The sequence below is a fragment of the Oreochromis aureus genome, linkage group 3 (genome assembly GCF_013358895.1).
Source record: "Oreochromis aureus strain Israel breed Guangdong linkage group 3, ZZ_aureus, whole genome shotgun sequence".
In the NCBI taxonomy this organism is placed as follows: Eukaryota; Metazoa; Chordata; class Actinopteri; order Cichliformes; family Cichlidae; genus Oreochromis; species Oreochromis aureus.
The window spans coordinates 19,440,466-19,466,370 of NC_052944.1; the positions used below are offsets into that span (position 1 = coordinate 19,440,466).

Consider the following 25,905-nt stretch of genomic DNA (forward strand, 5'->3'; position numbering starts at 1 on the left):
AGAGCATGTTCTTGTTTGCTCAATGACAGTACATATACATAACACATTTTTACAAAAATGTAAGACTTACTTGTTTCCCCTGCTAGTGAATGTTGAATATGCCTCATTGCACTTATATGATTACAATACTTTGAAACACATTTTCTCACACAAAAACTAAAGATGAAAATTTCAGAATACAGATATGAGACACATTACATAAGACGTTATTAACAATTTTGTCTTTGGTTTGCATATATGGATGAATGAAGCAGGACAAAGGGGTCACCTGTCATTTATCATTTTGTAGCAGCCCTGAATGTTGCTGTATACATATTCACCATCATATAATGATAATATATGATTTTAACTGCATGTTTTTCTCTTGTTTTGTTTTTTACACTCAGTTGTGTGGTCCTTTTTTACCATCTGTGTGCTGTGTGTGTGTGATCTCAAAACAGTGGCCGCGAGCATTGATAAAACTGTTTTGATGTTTGGTGTTGTCAAGAGTCTGAGATTTTGTGAATGTATTTTTAACAACCAGTTTTTGCACTTTTGAGTTAAAAAAAAGGTGGAAGGTTTCAAGAAATGGAGCTTCGCAAATGTGAAAAATCATTACACACAATTCCCTAAGTGAAAACACAAAGTCACTTTCTTCCTGCTTTTTTTTTTTTTTTTTTTTTTGTTTCTCATGGAAACCAGTTATAGCTTCAGGATAAAAATGGTGGGTGGCATGGATCAGTTTACTTGTGGAATTTCTTCACGCTGCTTTAGCATGGGATAAAATTGTGTCTGGTATTCTTGAGAATCTGTGACCTGACCCCAAAAAAGACACAAAATGCTGCTGTGGCAAACTAATCATGGAAATCCCTTATTCTGCATTTACATTTTCACTCAGTTTCCATTTATTTTTGAGCCACAATATCTGAGAATTCAAATCTTTTTGAAAATGCATGCATTTTTGAGTTTGTATTCTTTTATGTCATGTAACAAAGTTTTTCAGCGTTCCTTAAGCACCATCCCTACAGGTGTTGATGTCCTGCAGTGAAATTGAGCTTAAATGTAAGATTACTTGGCCTCAGTGAAGTAAACACAAAGTTTCTTTCTATGTTGAGTGATTTGTTGGTTACAAACCAGGAAACAGTTTCGAATACAGTGTTGACTTTTCACACTTTTTTTTAAAGCGAAAGGACCAAAATATCATAAAATATATTAAACAATAATGGGAAACAGTAACGTAGTACATTTTATGATAACTGCTTAATATATCAACAGATGTACGGTAAAATGACCTTTCACCTAATCTCAGCTGCAGCAGCATTACCTCTCTGTTATATACTCACGCTTAAGTATGCAACGTTTGTATGTAATAGCTTGATGGGTGCTCTGCTGTGTGCATTTCTTACATCACGACTTTCAGATATTGTTTTATTCAGAGAGAGGACAAACTTGTCGATGAGCTTGTTATATTGTAGCGTGTAGGTTGTGAGATGGTTGTGGCTTATATATCACGTGGGAGAGGCCTTTTAACTCTTATGCTTTTTCTTCAGTAATTCCCCGACTTGCACCACTACTGAACCTTCCTCTCTCTTACTTCACTAGATGTTACATGTCCTCAGGTTCATCCATGATCAGTAATTGTACTGCTTAAGCGATCTTCACAAGAACCTAAAACAATGTGCCACTGGTTTAAAAAGCAAAGAAAAAGTAAACACAAAATTGAAATGATTTACTAATTATTACATATTATGCGACATGTGTAAATCATATTTCTATCAGGGGTGGACAATTCATTTTCCCAAGAGGCTATTTGAAAAACTGGGACTGCAGTGGAGGTCCGCACCAATAAGCTTATAAAAAGATACAATTGAGCAAAATGGAGTTCATCTTACTGGTGCAGCCTTTCACAACAGTCCCAGTTTCTCACATGAGGTCTTTGGAAAATTAAGTGTCCATCCCTCATCTATACTTGTGGTTTATTTTCTTGGCACCAAAACAGCTAGGAGACAATCCCTTGAGGGCTGCGTCAGGAAGGGGGCATGGTTGCTGGGTATGACCTACTGTTAGGTCAGTAGGAACATTGACACAATTTCTGTCATTATGCTTCTGTACGCCACCAAAGTGGATTTTAAATCAACAGACAAGCCAGTTGTCCAGGGACTTTTCAGTTTCTAAAACTGGGGGTTGTGTATAAAAATGATTGTAATTTCTAAAAAGGTCAAGTAGTATTTTCATTAAAGCCCTGAAGTTAAAGCTGAAAGCTGGATTAAAATCCCCCGTAGTGGTTTGCAAAGAAAAAAATTAGAACGAAATGTGCAATTGTCTAATAACCTAACCCTAAGTGCAGTTCATCATACTGTCTGCATGCCTCAGACCTGATGCCCTACCCATGTTTATTATAGATATTGCATCTTTTACAGTGTGGCTTGAATTAACTTGTATCCAATGCCAAGCTGACATGCTTCACATCAGAGTACATAGGACACGACCCAGAAGAGAAAGTAGAGCCAATACCAACAAAACACAAAGATTAAGATGAGCTTTTAATCTTCAATACACATCCAGTTATTCATCACAGACATAAAAGAAAAGCATGGTCATCGGATATTCACCATACGGGCAAGTGTGGAAGTCACAGCTCATTCACTGCGTGAGCGTATACTGTGTCAGGCATTTTAAACGACAGTGAAATCACTGCGTTTCAGAATGTTTATATTTTTGGTTACAGATAGTACGGCCCAACTGTAAAATATCCATCCGAGGGCCCGGAGAGAAAAAAAAAAAAGTTTTAGAACCACTGGTCTAATAGTTCCAACTTGTGAACAGTGTAGCAGCAAATTCAAGTATAGCAACAGGAGAGAACCTGGCGACCAGAGCAGCAAAACATGACACTTGATCATCACAGACTGTGCCAGCCCCATAAACATCCGATCGGCCAGCCTATACACGACAACATGAAATCTAATTTGGAATCATTAGATATGTTAGTAACGTGGTACATGAAGAAAAGCTGTTTAAATTAGTAAATGGCTACATATTTAGCTGCATGTCAGTCACAGTTTAACAGTCGTGTTTTTATGGTGTTAGTGTAGCAGTCAGATTTTGGAGTGTTAAGAACAGCAGGTACTTAGTCATCAAAGGTAAATCCACTTAAATAAAATAAATTATACACAGCATACACAAAAAAGTCACTTTCAAACGTTCTTAAATGCCACTGCACAAAGCAAACTGATGGTTACACCAGTGTAAAGTCTGCACACTCTTTTTTTTCTTGTCCAAAGAACCGACAACTGTGGCAAACCAGAGGGCTCTTTAGCGCTTGCTGTGGAAATACTAATGCCTAGGAAAAGCTGTTTACTTTGCTAAAGGAGCTTAGCTGGGATTTTACTTGAGTGTTCACAGAGTATATTCCACATCACCTTACAATTTGGAATTTGGAATACATCAAGGGGAAAGCTGGCTGCTGAATAAGCTTGTTCGTAGATGCTGATCGACTCTAACTTGGGAATTTAGGCCTCCTCCGCTCCTTCTCTCTCCGTGTGCAACACATGGAGAGTTTTCGCGGCATGATCAGACCAGTGGATCAGCTCCAGCAGCACTCGATAGGTCCAGAGTTTGAACCCGAAAACTCCCCCAGAGCCGTCGGTTTCCTACACAGAAGAGAGCAAGATAAAGCAATAGATGCCTCTCATTAGGATTGAGCCCTTGCATACAAATTCTGCTAAGAAACTGTTTTGGCCTAATGAACATGTCCACACTTGGTGAAACTCATTTGGATTGTTTACTAATCAACTAATTTAAATTAATGTCACCCTTTATATTTGACAATGACAATGTCACAAACAAGCACTTAAATCACACATCCAATGGCTACAAAGTATCAACAACCAGATGACTTCACATTAAATATTTGGTGCTTCAATTCAGTTGTATATAGTGCCAAATCACAACAGGAGTCACTTCAAGGTGCTTTATATTGTAAGGTAAAGACTTCAATAATCAGACGACCCCCTATGAGCATGCACTTGGCGACCAAAGGAAGGAAAAACTCCCTTTTAACAGGAAGTAACCTCTGGAAGAACCAGTCTCAGAGAGGAGCGGCTATCTGCTGGGACCACCTGGGACTTGATCTGCTGGATGTGAGGGGAGGAAGAAAGGACTTAAGACACACTGTGGAAGAAAGCCACAGTGAGTGGAAAAAAGTGAATAAAGAATAAACAGTGCATTATGGGAAGCTTGCAGCAGCAATGGAGGATTCAGGGTCATCTGATCAAGCCCTAACTATATCCTTCATCTAAAAGGAAAGTTTTAGGCCTAATCTTAAAAGTAGAGAGGGTTTCTGTCTTCCGAATCCAAACTGGGAGCTGGTTCAACAGAAGAAGAGCCTAAAAGCTAAAGCTTCTGCCTCCCATTCTACTTTTAAATACTCTAGTAACAACAAGTAAGCCAGCAGTCTGAGAGAGAAGTGCTCTATTGGGGTGACCTACAGCCCTCTGTTTTGTTCCCCACCAACCTGTGGGAGAAATATCCATCTGTTTAGTCTGTTGTCGATGTAAAACTAAGGACAAGTACAACCAGGGTTTTCTTGAACATTTCAGGGCCTGAACTAATGATTTGAAATGTTTGTATACAGCGTTAGTCACATTCACACAAAAGCTGTAATTCATGTAATACAGGGTTTAGTCACAACCATGCTGAGATTTTAGGTTTTCCATCTGATGAGAATGTAAAGTCAGAGCCTGGCTACTCTAAAATAAAGTTTTTTTTGGGCTTAGTCAGATTTGCCGTACATGATCCAAATATTGTGATGCCGTTAAAATAAATGCATTTAAGCTCATAGATGTAGGTGTTGAAACTGAATTTTATCCACTTCAGGGGGTTTACTTGGTCAACCCGATGTCAAAGGGTTGAAATCAGTTACATGGAGAAAGCCAGGGACATAAAGACAAATCATAATAAACCTTTACAGCACTCTGTGCTGCATGCACGGGTTTAGTCTATATGATGCCACAAAGTTTAAGTGATAATCAGGGCTGTGTCGGACCATATCACATGCGATGATACCTGTATGAATTCTTACGAGATGTAAAATATATCACTGCTGACTTCACTGCTATTGCGACACCATTTACATTCCCTAGAGTGTAAATCTAAATAAAGGAGACAAACCCAGGCATGTCTGACGCCGAGAGCTGTGCGTCAGCCTCCAGTGATGATGATTTAGTACCTAAAAAGGGAGCTACTCCAACAAGCTCCAACAAGCTCAAACAAAACAGAAAACATCTGCTCCCACTGAAGGTGGAAATGACAAGCTTGGTTCACTACGTGAGACAGAAACCACACTGTTACTACCAAGCAATGGAGGCGGCGAGATGATCAGCTGGTGATGTGCCACCACAGAGCAATCAGATGACTCCACGATCATCGCTGGAGCGCTCACTACCTGCACTCGATGCGTCAGGAAGAGCAGACGGTGGATGGAAATTACTGATGTGGTTACACGGTGGTGAAGGAGGGATTTAAGCAGCTGGTTAAAAAGCTTGAGCCGAGATACAACACTACAGGCAAAGCATATATTTTCAGTGTTATTATGTGATGATACTGTGCTGCTCCTGCAGAGTTAGAGGGTTCACACTGGACTTCAGTGTGAAGAAGTTATTTTATACATTAGTTAAAATTTCCGGGGAAAACTCTACCTAAGCCACTTCTGAGCTCACATTTTCCTGTCCTTCGTCACTGCTATTGCACTATAATGCAACTGCTGCTGGCACCTGTTTCCATAGATTCACACTTCACAATAAGGAAGTGTGTCAGCTCACTGCAAAAGGATGGGAAATGCTGCTAGGTTGCAAGTATCAATAAAATGTTCTTCAGTATTTTTCCCTAGATTGTCAGAAATCTCCCAAACGTTCTTGAAATATTGTGATATATTTTGAGGCCGTATTGCCCACCGGCACTTTTAATGTGTTATGGGCTGTGGACAGTGGTGAGCAGTGTTGGTCAAGTTACTTGAAAAAAGTAACCAGTTACTAATTACTGATTACTTCCCCCAAAAAGTAATCCCGTTACTTTACTGATTACTTATTTTCAAAAGTAATTAATTACTTAGTTACTTAGTTACTTTTTAAAAACACGATTTACAACCTGAATAGGTGATAAAGCGATAGATCTTTCAGCCCAATTCTACTTTTTCTGCATAATCCATCATACAAAATGTAATCAAATGGAAACATCTCTTTTTAAAACTTTAAATCTTTTAACTTTATGCATCAAGCAAAAACTTAATTATATGCAATATTCTCTGACTGGAAGAAATTTGTTTAACATTTAAACCTATTTTCTGCACATTCCAGCACATAAAATAAAATATTTTTGTGTTTACACTCACTCTTTCAAATAGATGCAAGTAAAACACAGCAGAAAATAAATAAAATCAAAGACTAGCGGTCCTGTTGCTCTATTTTCACCTGTAAAGCAGGACTGGGGTAGGCGGAGGTTTACCCTGGTGCAGGTGTGCCGCGGCGGTCAGTGGAAGAATCCGCGAGTTTCTCTGTGAGTTTCACATTACGTCATAGTACACTCGCTGCTTGCTTAGAAGTTTAGGGGTTTTTTCGCTGTAAAAAGAAGTTTTCTTCCCACGCACAACGGACACTAATGTTTTTGTCACTTTTTATGGAATCAAACTCAAAATAAGGTCAGTACTTCCACGCTTTAAACGCTGCTCGCTCATACTCTCTCCCGCACTCGATATATTATCCATTGTTGATCTGCACACAGCTGTTGTCATGAACGTTGCACTCGCTTACGTCACTGTCATGAGACATTCTCGCAAGAAATCATGGTTTTAGTAACGCAGTAACGCAGCGTTCCTACGGGAAAGTAACGGTAATCTAATTACCGTTTTTGCAATAGTAATCCCTTACATTACTCGTTACTTGAAAAAAGTAATCGCGTTACAAGTAACGCGCTACTGCCCATCTCTGGTGGTGAGTGTCATCATATTAGAGGAAAGGCCACAAGGACATGACTAACTACAAAACCCCCCAAACGGCACCTCATTTACCTCATTACACTGATTATCAGGGGTAACCTCCAGGTTTGTGCCGTCGGTCTGCACCAAACCTTTGGTGCTGTAGAGCAAGTGTTCCAGTCGGGCTTGCACGCTCTTCCTCATGGACTCGTACTCATCCTCCAGCTTGCCCCATTCCTCTTCTTCCTTCTGGATAACACGGTGGAGCAGCCCAAGGCACTGCCGCAGAGCAGAGTGCAGCAACTGCACCTGCTCCTCCGTGCCGGGTTCCTCAGATTCTGGGGACGGGGACACGAGGCGCTTCCCATCTGGGGTGTAGCTGGACAGGAAGGTCTCCCTCTCCGTCTGAAAAGATAAATAAATATAAATTTGTCCCACTCCGATGCAAACAGGTCACTTACCTTGCACCCTTTAATCTCATTTTAGTATAAGTCTATTTTAGGGACCAAGAGATAACCATTGATTAAACTGATCAATTAAGAGCTTTTCTAAAAGGATGGATGGCAGCAGGGAAAAAAATCCAATACAATCTATCCATTAGGTTCCCCTTGGGAAATTGAGTGGTGGGGTGGGGTGGGGCATCTTTTAGTGTAATCACCCCCCTCCCTCCACTGCACAGTATCTGCTCCAAGAAGAAACTAGTCAGCTTTAAATCCTGCTGTGAAAGACAGACACAGTCCAAAAGCGACAGGTAGCTAGCTGCCTGGGTACTGAAACACTATGACTTTAAAGAAAGCTCCAAATAACTGGGAGGGGAGCGTCCCAGACAGAATGACCCGCATGAGCTAAGCAGAAAGAGTGGCTACTCTGATCACTCACGTATAGCCGGAGCAGACTGGTACACTCATGGTGCAGTAGCCGGGCAAGAGCCACCGCTTGTCCCGTCAGCGAGCGGCCAGCTATCGGCTGCTCCTCCTGCTCTGCCATTTGCTCTCAGCCGTGTTTATGTCAAAGGTGGGCTAGCAGCGAGCGGGGCGCAGACCGACCGACAGGAGCAGAAACAGTCCCCCTCCCCTCTGGCAGCGAAACTACGCCGTGTGGCTGTTTCTGGATACTTTTGCGGTCTGAACACGAGCCGGAGATCCACGCGGGGGGAGAGTCAGTGGAGCGCGATTGTGCGGGTGCTCATTTGGCATGTACACCACCAACAAGAGGGGATGTAATTGGTTCCGCCAGCCACGGTGTGCGTGTCTGTGCGTGTGTGTGAGTGGGGTGTACAGAAAACGTCACCATGCGGCCCACCCATCCACCCTCCACGCATAATAAAAACTCTGTTTATTGGAATAGCTTTTTTTCCCCCTTCTCTCCAGCAGCTGTAAACAACGATGGAAAACTACATAGGTTTGTTGTATAAGTAAAAAAAGAGAGTAAGTTAATTTTTGTTCAATGCATTGTTTGTTTAGTTTTTATAGTTTTTATTAAAAGGCCAAGGCTAACAATTAATTTTGCGATGCGCTGGAGATGTGTGGGAAAGTATATCTCAATTAATGTTTAATGTGGACCCATTTTATTTTCCTTATTTTGTGTCTACACACAGCTTTGTGCAAAAAGTCTTGTGCCACCCTTCATTTCTTTATATTTTACTTCTTGTGATTTATTTTTGAAGTGGTCTTAAATAATAGTTCTTTAGGCTTTCTGTAGGTCTGTCAGAGTTTGTCTTTGGACATTAGCTGCTGTGTCCTTGTGCCTGATCAATTTCAGAGGAATGTTTTTTGTTTGTTAAACCATTTACACCGACCTATTAATCATTCAACCATAAAAACGCACCTAACTCAAAGGGATGAACCAGTGTTGTGTCTACACATGACAGAAAACTTAGCAGAGGACCAGTTTTAAATTGCAAAATTACCCCTCATTTCTTTACTTTAAGCGACAAAAAATGCCAAAGATAACACAGTCTAGCTGGCATAAAATAGTATAAGGTGATCCAGCAGATGAGCAGAATCTGAAAGTCATGTCCTTAAGAAATAGGAAAAGGTCCGGCAAATACCTGACACAGAACTGCTGATCCATCTACTGTTCAACGAAGGCTCATCAGAAATGCTCTAAATGAAAGGGTGGCTGGAAAGACCTTTTTTTAAGGAAGGAAAACATGAGAAAAGGATGAGGTACAAATACCCAAGGGCTGGACTGAAAATCAGTGACAACAGGCCTGATGGAGTGATAACACCAAAACTAAGATTTTGGTTTAAATCATCATCTGTAAGTACAGAGGTGGTCAGGCAAGTGGTAACAGTGTCTACAGCCATCTGTAATGAAATTATGAACACAGAAAGGTACCATCGGATATGCATCCATCATGGACTAACACCTGGAAAACATCTGATTGATAGCAGCTTGATTTTTCAGCATGGCAATGATTCTAAACATAGAGCAAAAGGCAGTCAACATTCAAAGAAGAGCTTTGAATGTGCTTCAGGAAGCCTGGAAAACTATTCCTGAAGTCTGCTTAAAGAAATTAAAAGAAAGCTTGCCTAAGAGAGTTCAGGCTGTGTTAAAAATAAAGGTGCTTGTACCAAAGGTGCAAGCCACCTGGATGGCTTGCACCTTGTCGTGAACCCTCTGTATTTACTTTCATGGAGTCTTCTGTTTATGGTGGACTTGGAAATTGATACACCTACCTCCTTGAGAGTGTTGTTTACTTGGTTGGCTGTTGTGATGGGGTTTCTCTTTACCATGGAAATTATTCTGTGATCATCCACCACTGTGGACATCCAGGTCACCAGTTCACCAGTGCTTGTTTGCTTGCCTGCTTGCTTTCTTAGGATGTTTTTGTTTAATTTTTCTGTTTTCACAGCTTAAGGATGGCTTGTTTTACCTGCTCCTTTGACTGCATGTTGGAAAATCTGCGAAATGCAAACACTACACAGTCACCTCAGATCAATTCCAGGTCTTTTATCTGCCTAATTGATAATGACATAATGAAGGATTTGCCCACACCTGCCCATTAAACAGCCTTTGAGTCAATGTCCACTTACTTTTGGTCCCTTTCAAAAGAGGGTGGCACATGATTTAAAGATTTCTGACCTGTGTGACAGCTCATACCTCTGTTTTGAACTGATTTGTGCAAAAAACCACTCCAATAGAGTCAGAAGAATATACATATGCAGTTAGAAATTATCATAAAAAGAACACCCCAGGTTTTCAGTATAATATGCTAAGCCGATGCTCTACTCTGCTAGTCTCTAGGTATCAATGCATAAAATTATTTATTAAAACAGAAATGAAAATGAACAGAAATAAAATGTATTGCCTAATGTGTCCACCAGGGGGAGCACTGGCAAGGAAGAAGCCATACCAAGAAGGAGTGCCATAACCTCCTAAGACCCGAACTCTTCCACGACATGCATTTTTAATTTCTCTTTGATATTTGGGCATATTGGGGCCCAATGAATGTAAAAACAAAGAATTTCCAGATTTTTTTTTTTTTTTTTTTTTACCTTATTTTTGTTTTTAAGAAAAATGAGAGCCACATATGAGGATATTCATTTAAAATTTTGATAGAACAATAGCAGTATAATGTCCTGGTGCAGTGGTTCCCAAACTTTTTTTGCCAGGCCCCCCTTTTTTACAAGAAAAATGTTCGCGCCCCCCCACCACCTAACACCCCCCCCCCCCGCACAAACACATCCTCCAAACACACACACCCATATTTTGTTTACAAACTCCATTGCGGTTTATTACAAATACAAGTAAACGGCAATAAATTACAGGTAGTAATAAAATATACTACTAACTCTTTTACGCTGCGTCCACACCCACACGGGTATTTTTGAAAACTCAGCTGTTTCTATGCGTTTGGGCTTTTCGTCAACACGTAAACGGCGTAGCGATTCACCGAAAACGGAGATTATTTAAAACTCCTTTTTTGCGTTTACGTGTGGACGAGGATTACAGTTCGTCACGCAACGTCAAAGGTATGTGCCTCTTTTCACGTCACGCTGTGCGCCACGTTATTGTTTACATGAGATGATTGCAGAATGGCAGATAGAGACAAAATACTGTTAATCTGACTATCTTCAGGTTTTATACGCTTACATATACACGCAGTTACTGTCCCTCCATTTAGAAAGGCAGAGGCGTCACGGTGTGATTATTTTATGTGTAGTTGTTTTTTTCCTGTGTAATAATATTCAACATTGCTATCAATACATTTTTCAAAAAATGCCTTTCTGTGCAAAATGGGTTTAAACACATAAACAGCTGTGGGATACTGTTAGTCCGTGATTTAGACAGGGGGAACAAATTACGGCAGGATCAGCCTGATATTATTTGTATCCCACTGTAACTTTACTGCATAAAGAGCTAACATGTCCAAAATGTCAGGAGTAGTTAGTTATTACAAGAAGTGTTTCTGAACTAAAAATCAAGAATGTTGGATACTGTTTGCCCGTGATTTGGAGAGCCCAGCGCGTGCTCCCGACGCAGGGAAACTAATTTTGCAGGGGAGACCTACCTTGGCACTTGTGCAGGTGAAGCCAAAGGGAAGATATGCTTCACCATATTTTCCTGTCTTTGGCCTGGAAGGAAGTTGGTTTGGAAACATATTTGGCGATGCTTCATCTCCTGCTTTGCGTTTGTGTGGGAGCCCCGTCAAAAACCTGTCCACAGTGTCCAAGCGCTCTTTTTTTTTTTTCTTTTCATACCGCCCCCCCCTGCAATGGCTCTGCGCCCCCCCTAGGGGGCGGGCCCCACACTTTGGGAACCTCTGTCCTGGTGGATATCAGGCCCATGTAGAGCAAAATTGAGTATTTTGGTCAAAATAACCAAAAATGTGATGTCCACATATGTGGACGGCAGGTCCTAGGAGGTTAAAGTGGGGAAGAAATTCTGACTTTGAGAATCTTTTAAATTAACAATTAATTCAACAGAGGTACATTTAATTGATTCCAGAAGTGTCACAATTAGTCAAACAGCGACCACCTGACTACAATTGATGTGTATTCACACTGAAAACTGTAAAGTTGCTATGTTGGTCATTTTAAACCACTTCAAAGTCACCTTAAATCTCAATTGTAAATTTTAGACTGTTATTAACCCTTTTACCTCAAAGTGTATATTTACTCCCCTTACCTCAGTCTCAAAGTGTATATATATTTCTTCTTCTTTTTCTTATTCTTCCTATATTTAATGTTGTTCTTTTGAAATGTATGGAACTGGAGCCTCGTCATCTCGTCTCTCTATATACTGAACTGTATATAGCAGAGATGACAATAAAGTTTACTTTGACTTTGACTTGACATGTAGTAAAAAATTGTGTCTCGGAGGTCCAGTCTCTGGTTCATCAGTATTCCTGCTACAATTGACTCCAAGCAACTCACAGAAGTCAAGAGATGGCTACAAAAAGATTTCCAGTTCACTGGACATCCCACAGAGTTCAGTTAAATCCATCTTTAAGAAATGGAAGAAATATAGCACTTGGTCTAAATCTGCCTAGATCTGGCCATCCTCACAAACTGAATAAGAGAGGCCACCAATACACCTGTGACACACTGAAAGAGCTTCAGTGGATCTGATGGGAGAGAGTGTACATATTAGAACTGTCTGCCCGGATGGGAGAGTGACAAAGAGAAAACTGAAAAAAACTTGCATGAAATCTTGCCTGGAATTCATTCAAAGGGATGTCGGAGACTCTGAAGTTAACTGGAAGAGGGTTCTTTGGTCTGATCCTGGAGGATACTCTATATCCACAGGGGAACTACGACTGGAGAGAAGATATATTTTCTAGCCTGGTTCTCAATCCAATCAGGAAGTTGTGGCTGCACTTCAAAAGTGTGCCCGATCCCTGAGCAACATAGCAACACAGACTCTTAGCAATCTTTCCTATTTTTCTATATACAACTTGATACTGATTTGCTTTTTATTTCTTTAAAGACCAGGCGCATTAGAGCCCAACTGTCCAGATGTTGAATTAGTGTCTTAAAGTGGTCTATATACATTAGAATTTTGTGATGTAAATATCACAAAACAGTGCATTAAGATCATACTTCTGCAAAGGCTGCCAGACAAAAGAGGCTAAGAAGAAGAAAAAAATGTGAAATGTATCACATCAGTGACATGTGGCACATAAAGACTTGAGAACAGATTTATTTTTAATAGTTTTTCTGAACACATGGAATTATCTTGTATGTCTAATATTAGCAACATACAGAAGTTAATATAATTTTTTATCATATTACAGTGGTCTGATAAAAACACTTAACACAAAAATTATCAAATTAATTTTAGAGGGAACGTATTTTCCTAACATAATACTGCTGCCTGTGAAAAACGTGAAGATTTGGAAAAACAATTTATTTCCCAAGTGTGGTGCTCCTGGTTTACTGAAATATAATAAAGCACAGAAAGCAACTTGAATCTTTTCTTTACAAACTGCAACATATGGGAAGGAAGAGGAGCAAGAGAAGAACAAACATAGGTGGTTTTCAGAGCTGTTCACACTAACTCACTGTCACAGTGGCTGGGCCACTAGAACAGAAACGTTTATACACTACAGCATCAGCTTACATTGTGGACCACATACAGTTCACTTTGATCTCAAATGACAAGATCAGGGAAACTCCACCAGTGTTTTTACTTTTTTACTGTGGAATGTAAAAAAATTCTCTCTATTACTTAATTACTTTTGTGTAGAATGAATGGCAATGAGGGATATTTTTGTTAATAGGAACAGCTGTTTACCCGATGAAAGAGTTAATAGTTACAAATCTAAGCACTCTTTCACATTTTCCAAAGCTACACCGGAATCTTTCCCAGGCCAATTCTGGTCCACGGGCCTTGTGTTTATAACCCACTGTCCTACTATGCCAACTCACGAGGACTGCAGTGAGACGTTTGTTAACAGATTTTAAAATGAACTCAGTTACATCAGTACAAGGTGGAATCGAAATGTGCCGGCTTTGATATCAGCCTCATAAGATCCTTGTGAAGTGCCGGGTCTCTTCCTGGGGTCCCTGGAAGTCCCGTTCAGACCACTTGAACTTGTGCATTTATGTATCGAGATAGTGTTAAAATGAGAAAAAGATGAAGGTGGTGAGTGACGACTGTATTATTCAGGTCGTTTAAGCTGAATGTTCTCCCTCAGATGCCTCCAGATGATTTCTTTTTTTTCCCATGTAGGAAGAATTTATGGTGCACAACTCCATGAACGTCCAAACCCCATGCCTGAGACTATCCAAATACAAATGGTCACAATGGGGTTTCAAGGAGTGATCCAAGCTCAGTCTCACAGTGATTTGTAAGGTTTTGCCCTTAAAAGGACAAGCAACCAAACTGAAATCAGGTATGGTTGTTTTTTATAGTTGGAGGATTAATTGCACCTTGTAATTCTCATTAGTTCACCATTCAAAAGGACACACATCAACACAACAGGAATACTACAGGGAAATACAAATAAGCTGTGATCTTCTTGTGCATAACGTACAATCATTTGATCTCGAAATTACATGACAAACTCCAAAATTGATAAATTAGGTGGTCAAAAAGTATGCAACCCATTGTATTAATTAAAAACAACAACAACTCCCTGATACAAAGTAGCTCTGTACTGAAAGTGACTGTATATAGATTACATAGACAGCTTCTATTATTTTAAATATCCATCATGTATGCATTTCAAGTGTTTCAGTGTTTTATTGGAATAAAAGCCTCCTTTTTATTGTGCGTTTCCTTCATAAACATAAAGTCGCCCTTCAGTTCATTTCGCCCTCTTTGCATCTAGATCAAACTGTCTCCACCTACATCCGCACACTGTGACAGCCGCTCTCCCTCCCTCTCCCAAACAATGCCTTCATTTTCCTTCCTCCTCTCCGTGTTACCCCCCCACATCATTTCCCCTACATCCTGTCCGCCCCCTTCCACCACCACCCTTTCCCACAGATCACCCTCTCCGCAAATTTGCGCATCCGCGTCCCCCTCCCTCCCCCAGTGCACGGCCTGCTGGGGAGCCACAGATGCTGTGGAGGCCAGGGTGGTGACGGAGCTCAGGGTGAGGAGCGTGCTCTGGGGTTCCACACAAGCCACGGATGTGACTGCACTAACCGGAAGAGTGGACAGCTGGATGAGCTGAGGATAGCTGGCGCTGGAGAGGTGCATCAAGGTTGGGCCCTGCTGCTGATGTGAAACTTGCACCATGCGGGGCAGTTGGAGAAACTGTCCTTGAGATACATCCTGTTCAGACTGTGGAGCAATTGGGAGCACCACCTGCTGCAGTGGAGTGAGCCCACCGCTTGCCGCTTCCTGGCTCTCCTGACTCTTTTGGTCCTTGTGGCTCTGCTGGCTAACAGACGGCTGCACAGGCTTAGTGAGTAGTGGAGTGGTCTCGAGGACCGGGGTGGTAGTGCTTATTACTGAGCAGCTCTCCTGGCTGAATGAAGGCTGCTCAGACTGGATGACTGCTGGAAGAGTCTCGAGGACCGGGGTGGGTGTGCTTATTACTTCTCCTCCGTTGGCGGCTAAGGCTTCTGCTATGAGCACCTCAGGGTGGGTCTTGGCTTTATGGGCAACAACAGAGTCCTTTTTCTCAAACTTTTTGCCACAAATGGAACAAGAGAACTGGTAGGAGGCTTCTGCATCATGCTTCTTCATGTGCCAGTTCAAGGAGGCCTTCTGGCGGCAGGTGAAGCCGCAGATTTCACACCTGTCACAAGATGGAGACAAAAAACAGCTTAAGGTCTGAACGCACACTGAGGTCAAGCCTCACTTAAGACACTGCTGCTTTAGTTGATTTTTTTCCTGAATCAGTGAACGAGGTTTTATGTATTTTAATTAAGATTAGAGTAGAATACATTCCAGTACATTCCCTCACTGACCAAATGTTGCAGAGTGAATAGGAAAAATATTTCAGACCTTCCACTGGAAAGATGTCAAATTTAAGTATAAACAAGTGTTGTTGGAACAGGGTTGGAGAACCTTTATGGAAATGTGTGCAAGACCTCGATTTCTCTTGCAGAGAATGAGCGAGAAGAAAAGTTTGTTGTACTTCTGAATTTCTGAAAAGATTTCTTTTTGGAGAATTAAGTTAAATAGGTCATTTATTTGCTGGGATGTGGACTATTGTGTGGAACAGGAAAAGCACATCATTTTTTTTGTTGAAAGGCATGGATTTTATTACCATTAAAAAATTGAGCATTTAAGATCAACATTTTGCATCAGCAAAATACGTAAAAACAAGACATATCACAATCATAATGTTTGATTGTTACTATCATTGACACACTGCCTTATAAAGAGGTCTTCCTTTTGGGGATGATTCAGTAAAAAACCAAAACAGAGTTAAGCAACCTTAGTAATAATAATAATAATGGATTGGATTTCATATGGCGCTTTTCCAAAACCCAAACCCAAAGCGCTTTACAATGCCACTATTCATTCACTCTCACATTCACACACTGGTGGAGGCAGCTACAGTTGTAGCCACAGCTGCCCTGGGGCGCACTGACAGAGGCGAGGCTGCCATATCGCGCCATCGGCCCCTCTGGCCAACACCAGTAGGCGGTAGGGTAAAGTGTCTAGTAACACAGGTCTACACATTCCTTTTGTTCATTTGGCCATTTGATTAAACAAAATGTATTTTAAGTTTAAGTAATTGAACCATACTTGAAAAATTAAAAATAGTTTTTATATATTCCAATATTTGTATTTGATTTTTTTGTTTGTTTGTTTTTGGGTGGGAGGCCAAAATCTACTTGATGGATGCATAACGTTTTTAATATGAGAGACAAACCCTAATTTATATAAACCTGACCTATGACCTTTAAGGTAAAAATCATGTGTGACATTGACCGACATATCGATACTTGCGTTTATAGCAACCGATAAAAGACAATTAAAGAAGTAGAGATTAGACAAGAAACAACACCTTCAACCATGTTGTGAGTGACGTTGCATAGTTTGACCACTTGAGGGCACTATACATCTTCCCTTATATCTTACTAAGGACTCTCAAATAACTAACAATAACAAATGTTACGAAGATCTGTTTATATCTTGTGTCTGAAAAAATACCATCCAGTACAATGGAGTTTTAAATCACCAAACATCGGTACCCTTCTCAAAACGTCTACATCAGACGGGCTCTAATGTGTAACGTTACAAAATAAAAAACGAAATAAAGTATAATTTTCCTAGAATTTTATTTACCACACTGTACCAGTGAACTTTGCACTCTGTTCCCTGCCTAGAAAAGAAAAAGGTTTTCAGGGAGCCTTAAGGAGAAATTAAAATCCTTTGGAGTGACGTTTAAAGAAGTAAAAACTGTATCACTAAGATGATCAGCTGAAAAAAAGCTATCGCACTAATGATTAAATCATTATCTGATAAGAAACAATAATGATCCAACCGCTCCCATTAGCGGGTACATTGTTTGTGAAGAGGGGTTGAAACTTTTTCATTCAACTGAAATGAGTCAGCAGTATATTCTGCATGTGTAAGACTTGTGTGCCTTGTTTATTCTAGCGAGTGCTATGACATAGATGGCTTTAAGCAAAACTGAATTCTGGTTATTCAAGTTGCATTTCTTATTTTTTCCCCACCTTCAGTAAACACTTCATGTCATTTGTCTGCCAAAAATTGCTTCCCAAAACTGCTGCTTTCTTCTTTTGTTACTGAAACTTATGTCAGACACTCAGACATGACTTTTTGTTTTTCATTTCATTCTACCTTGTTTACTTGTGTAACATTATCAGATGTATAAACTCACTGTATTGGCTTCTCTCCTGTGTGGATCATCCTGTGCACAGCCAGATTATGGGAGCTCTTGAAGGCCCGAGCACAATACTCACAGATGAAGTCCCTCTGATCTGAGAGAAACACGTGAAGAAGACAAGAACACTAAGTATGGACAAAAAAAGAATATAACTGAGTTTTAAATTAAACATCTTTTTGCTTTGTGGGTACTACATCTTTTTCCTAGTCTAATGAAAATTGTTGCCGGTATTGTGTATAAACATCTTTGTATCACCTGTGTGATGTTTAGCGTGGCGCAGCAGCTGCTTCTGCAGGCGAAACAAGCGCCCACATGAGGGGTGATCACACACGTACTTCTTTTTTAACAAGTGCTGGTATTTTATATGATGCTGAAATCAAGAGATGAGGAGAAATGAAACTCGTTAAAAGGCAAACATCACAGAGTAATCGATCCATTTCAGTTCCCCTGGTGACAGCAGACCTGTAGATAGCGTGGGTGGGCCAAGACAGTACCGCAGCCCTCTATTTCACAGCGGACGTACTGCACTGGTGGCTTTTTCCTGTGAAGATGGAAAATGAGAAATGTATAATCAATAAGGCTTTAAAAAATCCTGTCCTGTCTGGCAGCTTTTGCAATCAGAATTATGATCTAAATGCACTGTGGTGCCAAACATATTTTGGTTTTGCAAACACAGTTATACAGAATCTCTGTAGGCTCTGCTTGTTCATGTGAAACTTTTGTCTGTTTACTTATTCATTTTATATTTGCGTTACTTCAGTTATTACTTTATATGTTGTATAGTATGATGGGGTATAAGGCAGGACAGGCAGGAAAAATAATTTTTTTTACAAAGAAGGGGGAGAGGGGTATGATAAAGAAAAAAACAAACACACAGCACCTGTAACACACAAATTAGAAAATACACAGATATATAAATCAACAGTCATCTTATAGTGTGTGTGTGTGTGTGTGAGAGAGCAAGAGTGTGTAGGAATGCCTGCGTCTTTGTCACAAATGTACTTGATAATGGGGGTGGGAAGCCACAACAATACACCCCAGGACCCACAAGCAGAAAGAGGTGGAACCAGCACAACCGCACCATCTGCAGCCCCCAAGAGTTTGAATGGGGCCACTGCAGCAGCCCCACTCACCAGCCTATGGGTAATGCACCTGCCCCCCGAGGTACCTATCTGTGTGGTGGTATGTTATGAACTGTAATGACTAGAGTAATTAAAAAGGACGCTCTTTTAAAAAAAATAACAACAACAACAACAAAAAGCACTAGGGAGTTATAACGAACACTTTACCTTCGTTTTGGCTGCCGAGGGGATCGATCATCTCGTTTACCTCGTCTATAGTGAAAAAAAGAAGAAGAGAGATTTAGATTTAAAACAGATTTCAGATTTGGCTTTAAATGAATTCAGGTTTCTATGATAAAAATCAGTAATGAGTTTTACTGATAAGAATCCCATTCTTGAGGTGTTTAACTTTCATGAACATGAGAATTAGAGAGACAAAACAAAAACCTACAACATGAATCACTGTGGAAAGAATGTGTTCCACAGGCATGGTCACTGAAACTACATCAGTGGGCTTTCTTCAACCCCTTAACATCCATCCATCCATCCATCCTCATCCGCTTTATCCGAGATCGGGTCGCGGGGGCAGCAGCCTAAGCAGAGAAGCCCAGACCTCCCTCTCCCCAGCCACCTCCTCCAGCTCATCCGGGGAACACCAAAGGCGTTCCCAGGCCAGCCGAGATGTAATCTCTCCAGCGCGTCCTGGGTCTGCCCTGGGCCTCCTCCCGGTGGGACATGCCCGAACACCTCACCCAGGAGGCGCCCAGGGGCATCCTTGTCAGATGCCCGAACCACCTCAACTGGCTCCTTTCAATGTGGAGGAGCAGCGGCTCTACTCTGAGCCCCTCCCGGATAGCCGAACCTCTCACCCTATCTCTAAGGGAGAGGCCAGCCACCCTTCGGAGGAAGCTCATTTCTGTCGCTTGTATCCGCGATCTCGTTCTTTCGGTCACTACCCACAGCTCGTGGCCATAGGTGAGGGTCGGGACGTGGATCGACCGGTAAATTGAGAGCTTCGCTTTTACACTCAGCTCCCTCTTCACCACGACGGACCGGTGCAGCGTCCGCATCACTGCAGCCGCAGCACCAATCCGTCTGTCGATCTCCGGCTCCTTCTCCCATCACTCGCGAACAAGACCCCGAGATACTTAAACTCCTCCACTTGGGGCAGGAACTCATCCCGACCCGGAGTGGGCACTCCACCCTTTTCCGGCTGAGAACCATGGCCTCAGATTTGGAGGTGCTGATCCTCATTCCCGCTGCTTCACACTCGGCTGCGAACTGTTCCAGTGCGAGCTGGAGGCCCTCACCCGATGAAGCCAACAGAACCACATCATCCGCAAAAAGCAGAGATGAGATTCTGAGGCCACCAAGTGAAAGCCCTCCGCCACTTGGCTGCGCCTAGAAATCCTGTCCATAAAATTATGAACAGAATCGGTGATAAAGGGCAGCCCTGGCGGAGCCCATCACCCACCGGAAACGAGTCCGACTTATTGCCGGCAATGCAAACCAAACTCTTACAACGGTTGTATAGGGATCGAATGGCCCGTAGCAATGGGCCAGACACCCCATACTCCCATAACACCTCCCACAGGACACCCCGAGGGACACGGTTGAATGCCTTCTCCAAGTCTACAAAACACATGTAGACTGGTTGGGCAAACTCCCATGCACCCTCAAGTATCCTTGAGAGGATAAAGGGCTGGTCCAGTGTTCCGCGACCAGGACAAAAACCGCATTGTTCCTCCTGTATCCGAGGTTCGACTAACGGACGAACTCTCCTTTCCAGCACCCTGGCATAGACTTTCCCAGGGAGGCTGAGGAGTGTGATCCCCTGTAGTTGGAACACACCCTCCGGTCTCCCTTCTTAAAGATGGGGACCACCACCCCGGTCTGCCAGTCCAGGGTACTGCCCCTGATCTCCACGCAACATTGTAGAGGCGTGTCAACCAGGACAGCCCTACAACGTCCAGAGCCTTCAGGAACTCGGGCGGACCTCATCAACACCAGGGGCTCTGCCACCGAGGAGTTGTTTAACTGCCTCAGTGACCTCGACCCCAGAAATTGGCGGGTCATTCCCTCATCCCCAGACTCTGCTTCCTCCTCGGAAGACGTGTCAGTGGGATTAAGGAGGTCCTCAGTATTCCTTCCACCGTCTGACAATTTTCTCAGTCGACGTCAGCAGCGCACCGCCAGCACTATACACAGTGCAGGTAGAGCACCGCTTTCCCCTCCTGAGACGCCTGACGGTTTGCCAGAATCTCTTCGAGGCAGTCCGAAAGTCTTTTCCATGGCCTCTCGAACTCCTCCCACACCCGAGTTTTTGCTTCAGCCACTGCCCGAGCCGCATTCCGCTTGGCCTGTCGATACCTGTCAGCTGCCTCTGGAGTCCCACAGGCTAACCAAGCCCGATGGGACTCCTTCTTCAGCCTGGTGGCTCCCTTCACCTCTGGTGTCCACCATTTGGTTCGGGATTCCCACCACGGCAGGCACCAACCACCTTGCGGCCGCAGCTCAATGCAGCAGCCCGGCAATGGAGACGCTGAACATGGTCCATTCGGACTCAATGTCCCCAGTCTCCCTCGGAATGTTGTTGAAGCTCTGCCGGAGGTGTGCGTTGAAGATCTCGCGGACTGGGGCCTCTGCTAGACGCTCCCAGCACACCCTCACTCACGCGCTTAGGTGCACCGGGTCTGTCCAGCGTCCTCCCCGCCACCTGATCCAACTCACCACCAGGTGGTGATCAGTTGACAGCTCAGCCCCTCTCTTTACCCGAGTGTCCAGAACATATGGTCGCAGGTCTGGTGATACGATTACAAAATCGATCATCGACCTGCGGCCTAGAGCATCCTGGTGCCACGTGCACTTATGGACACTCTTATGTTCGAACAAGGTGTTCGTTATGGCCAAACTGTGATTTGCACAGAAGTCCAATAACAAAACACCACTGGGTTCAGATCAGGGAGGCCGTTCCTCCCAATCACGCCCCTCCAGGTCTCGCTGTCGTTACCCACGTGAGCATTGAAGTCTCCCAGCAGGACAACAGAGTCTCCAGGTGGGGCACCTTCCAGCACCCCCCAGGGACTCTAAGAAGGCTGGGTACTCTGAACTGCCACTCGGCGCATAAGCGCAGATGACAGTCAGGACCCGTTCCCCGACCCTGAGGCGCAGGGAACAAACCCTCTCATCCACCGGGAAAAACCCCAGCGTGCCGGCAGCAAGCCGGGGATATCAGAATACCCACCCCAGCCCGCCGCCTCTCACCAGGGGCAACTCCAGACTGAGACAGAGTCCAGCCCCTCTCCAGGAGACTAGTTCCAGAGCCCAAGCCATGCGTGAGGTGAGCCCGACTATATCTAGCCGGTACTTCTCAACCTCACGCACTAACTCAGGCTCCTTCCCCACCAGAGAGTGACATTCCATGTCCCTATTGCCAGTCTTGGCAGCCGGGATCGGTCCGCCAGGGCCTCCGCTCCTGGCCGCCGCCCGACACACAATGCACCCGACCCCTATGGCGCCTCCTGCGGGTGGTGGGCCTGCGGGAGGATGGGCCCATGTCTCCTCTTCGGGCTGTGCCCGGCCGGGCCCCATGGACTAAGGCCCGGCCACCAGGCCTTCGCCCTCGGGCACCCTCCCGGGCCTGGCTCCAGGGCGGGGCCCCGGTAACCCTATCCCGGGCAGGGTAAACTGTTCCCTCGATGTTCTTTTCATACGGGTCTTCTGAATCGCTCTTTGTCTGGTCCCTCACCCAGGACCAACCCCTTAACATCTACATCAATTATGAGTTAGTTATATTAATCAAGTCAGTTTATTTCAATAGCACAATTAAAACAACCTCAGTTGAACAAAGTGCATAATATACTCAAAATATGCACTACACACACTCACTATATCAACAATAAATATACAATAAAATACACACTAAAATATAAACCTTGTGAATTGGGGGAAAAATACATTGAAGGTTCATGTGTTATTGTGTAATATGTTTTATTAAAAAAAAAGTACATTTCTCGACCTGTTAAAAGCAATACTGTAGGGACTCCCCCCTAAAAAAAATTTGAAAACCAAGTAAGCTGTTGCTATATTGTTAATTAATCTCAACTAATCCCTCTTTTAGTCAGCCTCAATAACAATGCACATGCTTCTAAAAAACAATCAACCTGCGTGCGTGATATGATTTGAATTGGTTTTAGCTTAAATTGGTTTTAAATCCAATCCAGAAAATTAAGCTAAATGTGAAACACACACTTAAAACGGGTTGCTTCCCCAAACAGCTGACGCAAAACAGGCTACAGCTCATTACCCTATGGGCTATTAAATAAGCAAAACTGAGAATAATTCTATAAAAGCTGTACAATCTAAAACAACAAAACTATCTGACACTCAAATTCGTAATGTGGGATGACCCCCAGACCCCCACTAACTGTGCAGGTATACTGCTGAGACTTGTGGGAAAAGCTAAAGAGTGTTCATTTCAATTCGATCACACAGCCTCACACAAAAAGGCATGTGTTTGGGTTTTTAATTTAAAAAACAAATAAAAACAAAAATAAAGCATACGAATAAAAAAGCTTGTTCCCACTCATGTCTGGGCTAACTGATGTGACAGAAATCAGAGTGTTTTATTTGTCTTTACTGGCCTTTTGATAAGCAAAATTGCAATACCTTAGGAAGTGAACCACAGCTGATAAATGCTTTTAATTTTTCCTTTCCTTTCTTTTTCTGGGGGGGGACCATTGACTAAAACCTCCCCAACAAGGTGCCAAAAATTCTCACACAGGCAAAAAAAACCCCTCTATTATCTTTCAGTTTACTATCAGTACATCTCCTACTTACTTCCTGACTGGCTCGGGATCAGTGCCAATGACTCCATCTTGACCCTGAGCTACATTCCTGGTGGTTTCTTCCTTTTTAATGCCACAATCTTCTTCCTCCTTCTCTGACTCTTCTTTCTTTAATTCTTTGTGTTGTGATGTTGTGTGGCGCTTTGATTTATTCCTAAACAGAGGGGAACAATAAAGAAGAAAGAGCACAATTTCCACTAATGTGCTTAATCTGATGTGAAGTAAATTGCATGGTCGGTGCTCAGGCAGCATAATGGACATACGTCTTTGTCTCAGTTTTGACAAGGTCATTTTGATCATCCCTTAATGCAAGGTCCTCCTTGAGAGCCACGTCTGGATCTGCAACGCTAATAGGGACATTAACACCACACTGGACATGTTGAATTTCACAGTACCGGTGGTAACATCCTCCCACGTTCCCTCTGACGTGCTTTTGATAAGTTATCACTCACCTGCCATCGCTTTCTTTCACAGAACCAGTGTACTTCACTGAAAAAAAAAACATGCACGTCTTTCAGTTCATTTGAGTTGCTTGCACTTTCATTTCAAGATATGCACACAGTTCAACAAGTGCACAACAAAAAGGATGCAAGGGGTCTTTCTCTTACCACATGAAAACGCCCCTGATTCTGCTTTGGGCTTGCATGTTGCTGCTGATAATGTGTGTGAGGCCCTGGTTGAAGGTTTCCCCCCACCTTTTCTAGTTTTGGGAAGCTTTGGTCCAAGTGTTTTTGTGGCTGCTGGGTAAATAAATGTGATAATGGGTTAATAACACACTTGTTAAGTGGTAAAAGGGAAAATAACTGCTTGTAGATGAACGAGATTCATATATGTGCATTACCCCGACTGGTTGTAGGTTTCTTTATTGCACTTCTGCAAGAAAGAAAGTTAAGAATCAACACATTTATAGGTTTAGTTTGATTGTTTAGTTTTTTTTTCGTATGTGGTAAATATACAGCTTTAAGAAATCCCACTGGAATAACACTTTCGAGAATTAAAACCCACGTTGTCCCCGCTGAGTTGTAAACAAACTTGTTGCCAAGAATGTTTCTAGCTTCTTCAAATAGTTTCGTCCATCAAAGTAGCGGCGCACGCACTTACTGCATGACAGGTGTGTTTCTGGTGCGTGATCCTGCAGGTCGACTGCGTGCGTCGCGTGGACTGGTCGCTTTTTTCTTGCAAGCGATATTTCTGGACTCGCAGGTCGAACCTGCTCCAGCTCCCCTTGGTCGTAACACACGCACAGAGTCTGAGGTGACGGAACGACTCTCATCGGAGTCCGGGGAGGAAAAGGCTGTTTTCGTCCGCCTTTTACTTCCGGCTCTACCGCAGGAGCGCTCAGTCGAGTCCGCGGATGCTTTCGAGGCCGCTGTCGACTCTGCGGGCGTCCGAGTTTTAGGACCAGTGTCTGAAACCTCGTCTTTCCCAGACTCCATTTCGCTCGTACAGTTATACGCCTTACCGACTTTAGTTATTACTTAAGCCTAGTTACTTATGAGCATTCACAATGAAGGCCCAGTGTACAAGGCCAGAGCCGGCTCAAGATATGTTAGCTTGGCCAACGGCCTTTTTTTTTTTTTTGCCACTGCATAAATAGCAAAATAGCCTGTTTAAAATAGATATGTTTAATGACGCATATTATTTTAGATATATGCAGTATTATTTAGGTCTTAAAGCTATAGCATACCTCTTATTTGTTTGACCGGGAGTACCCTCGAATGAGGTACGTCTCCTTTAAGAGCAACAGTGGCAGACAAGCCAGTATGTCAATGTTATTTTTGGACTGACCGGCTTCCATACTGATGAGGGCGTACGTGTATGGGAAATGTAGTTGTGGAAAATCGCAGCTTGGGTTATGTAACAACAACAACACAAAAGTTAACCATATATTGTAATCTATTTTTATGAATATTTTATAACTCATTGTCTTTTATTATTTGGCTTACAGTGTGTATTCCCAAATAACGAAATAATAGTTATATTTAAAAAAATACATCAAAAAGTTATTTTTTTATTCTTATTTTTATAGCATGTATACATTTTATGAAAAAAAAATAGCTGTTCCTTTTATTTAAAGTGGCTTTAGCTGACCCTAAGCAATGAACAAGTAGCTTTCTCATATTACACAGTTTGTATGCAAAATCTGATAAAGGTAGGTGTGTTTGTCATGCACTGATCATAATTCATGATATCTCCTGCATGGCAGATTAAATGATAAGGAAAGTACCCGCTCCACAAACAAATAGATGAGAAATGTGTTATTATTAGCTGTAGCACAGACAT

General features: G+C 42.5%; 2 protein-coding genes across 3 annotated transcripts; both read right to left on the reverse strand.

Moving 5' to 3' along the window:
- Nucleotides 1–2,505: 2,505 nt before the first annotated feature.
- LOC116333172 (ciliary neurotrophic factor-like) lies at nucleotides 2,506–8,193 on the reverse strand. The gene is made up of 3 exons (XM_031756357.2): nucleotides 7,829–8,193; nucleotides 7,043–7,354; nucleotides 2,506–3,629 (listed from the first exon to the last, which is right to left on the reverse strand). Exons 1-3 carry the CDS (start codon nucleotides 7,934–7,936, stop codon nucleotides 3,489–3,491), a joined length of 561 nt encoding a protein of 186 aa, XP_031612217.1. The 5' UTR covers nucleotides 7,937–8,193; the 3' UTR covers nucleotides 2,506–3,488.
- A 6,094-nt stretch (nucleotides 8,194–14,287) lies between these two features.
- On the reverse strand, nucleotides 14,288–25,451 carry LOC116333178 (E3 ubiquitin-protein ligase ZFP91-like). 2 transcript variants are annotated; one of them, XM_031756362.2, is made up of 11 exons: nucleotides 24,724–25,451; nucleotides 24,464–24,495; nucleotides 24,231–24,359; nucleotides 24,075–24,111; nucleotides 23,886–23,969; nucleotides 23,615–23,776; nucleotides 19,004–19,048; nucleotides 18,177–18,255; nucleotides 17,970–18,084; nucleotides 17,709–17,808; nucleotides 14,288–15,647 (listed from the first exon to the last, which is right to left on the reverse strand). In XM_031756362.2, exons 1-11 carry the CDS (start codon nucleotides 25,056–25,058, stop codon nucleotides 14,726–14,728), a joined length of 2,040 nt encoding a protein of 679 aa, XP_031612222.1. In that variant the 5' UTR covers nucleotides 25,059–25,451; the 3' UTR covers nucleotides 14,288–14,725. The 2 variants fall into 2 exon arrangements, with proteins under 2 accessions (XP_031612222.1, XP_039466014.1); XM_039610080.1 differs by having other exon boundaries at nucleotides 24,231–24,362.
- Nucleotides 25,452–25,905: the final 454 nt, after the last annotated feature.

What these genes read in the sequence shown, in the direction of transcription:
- LOC116333178 (XM_039610080.1), bottom strand. Translation starts at nt 25,058, where the DNA reads ATGGAGTCTGGGAAAGACGAGGTTTCAGACACTGGTCCTAAAACTCGG. An exon ending in ATCAGGGGCGTTTTCATGTG is followed by an intron (nt 24,112 to 24,230) that starts GTAAGAGAAAGA and finishes TTTTTTTTTCAG; the next exon opens with TGAAGTACACTGGTTCTGTG. An exon ending in CCTCGGCAGCCAAAACGAAG is followed by an intron (nt 18,256 to 19,003) that starts GTAAAGTGTTCG and finishes CCATCTTCACAG; the next exon opens with GAAAAAGCCACCAGTGCAGT.
- LOC116333172 (XM_031756357.2), bottom strand. Translation starts at nt 7,936, where the DNA reads ATGGCAGAGCAGGAGGAGCAGCCGATAGCTGGCCGCTCGCTGACGGGA. An exon ending in CCAGTCTGCTCCGGCTATAC is followed by an intron (nt 7,355 to 7,828) that starts GTGAGTGATCAG and finishes TTATCTTTTCAG; the next exon opens with ACGGAGAGGGAGACCTTCCT. An exon ending in CTGATAATCAGTGTAATGAG is followed by an intron (nt 3,630 to 7,042) that starts GTAAATGAGGTG and finishes TCTTCTGTGTAG; the next exon opens with GAAACCGACGGCTCTGGGGG.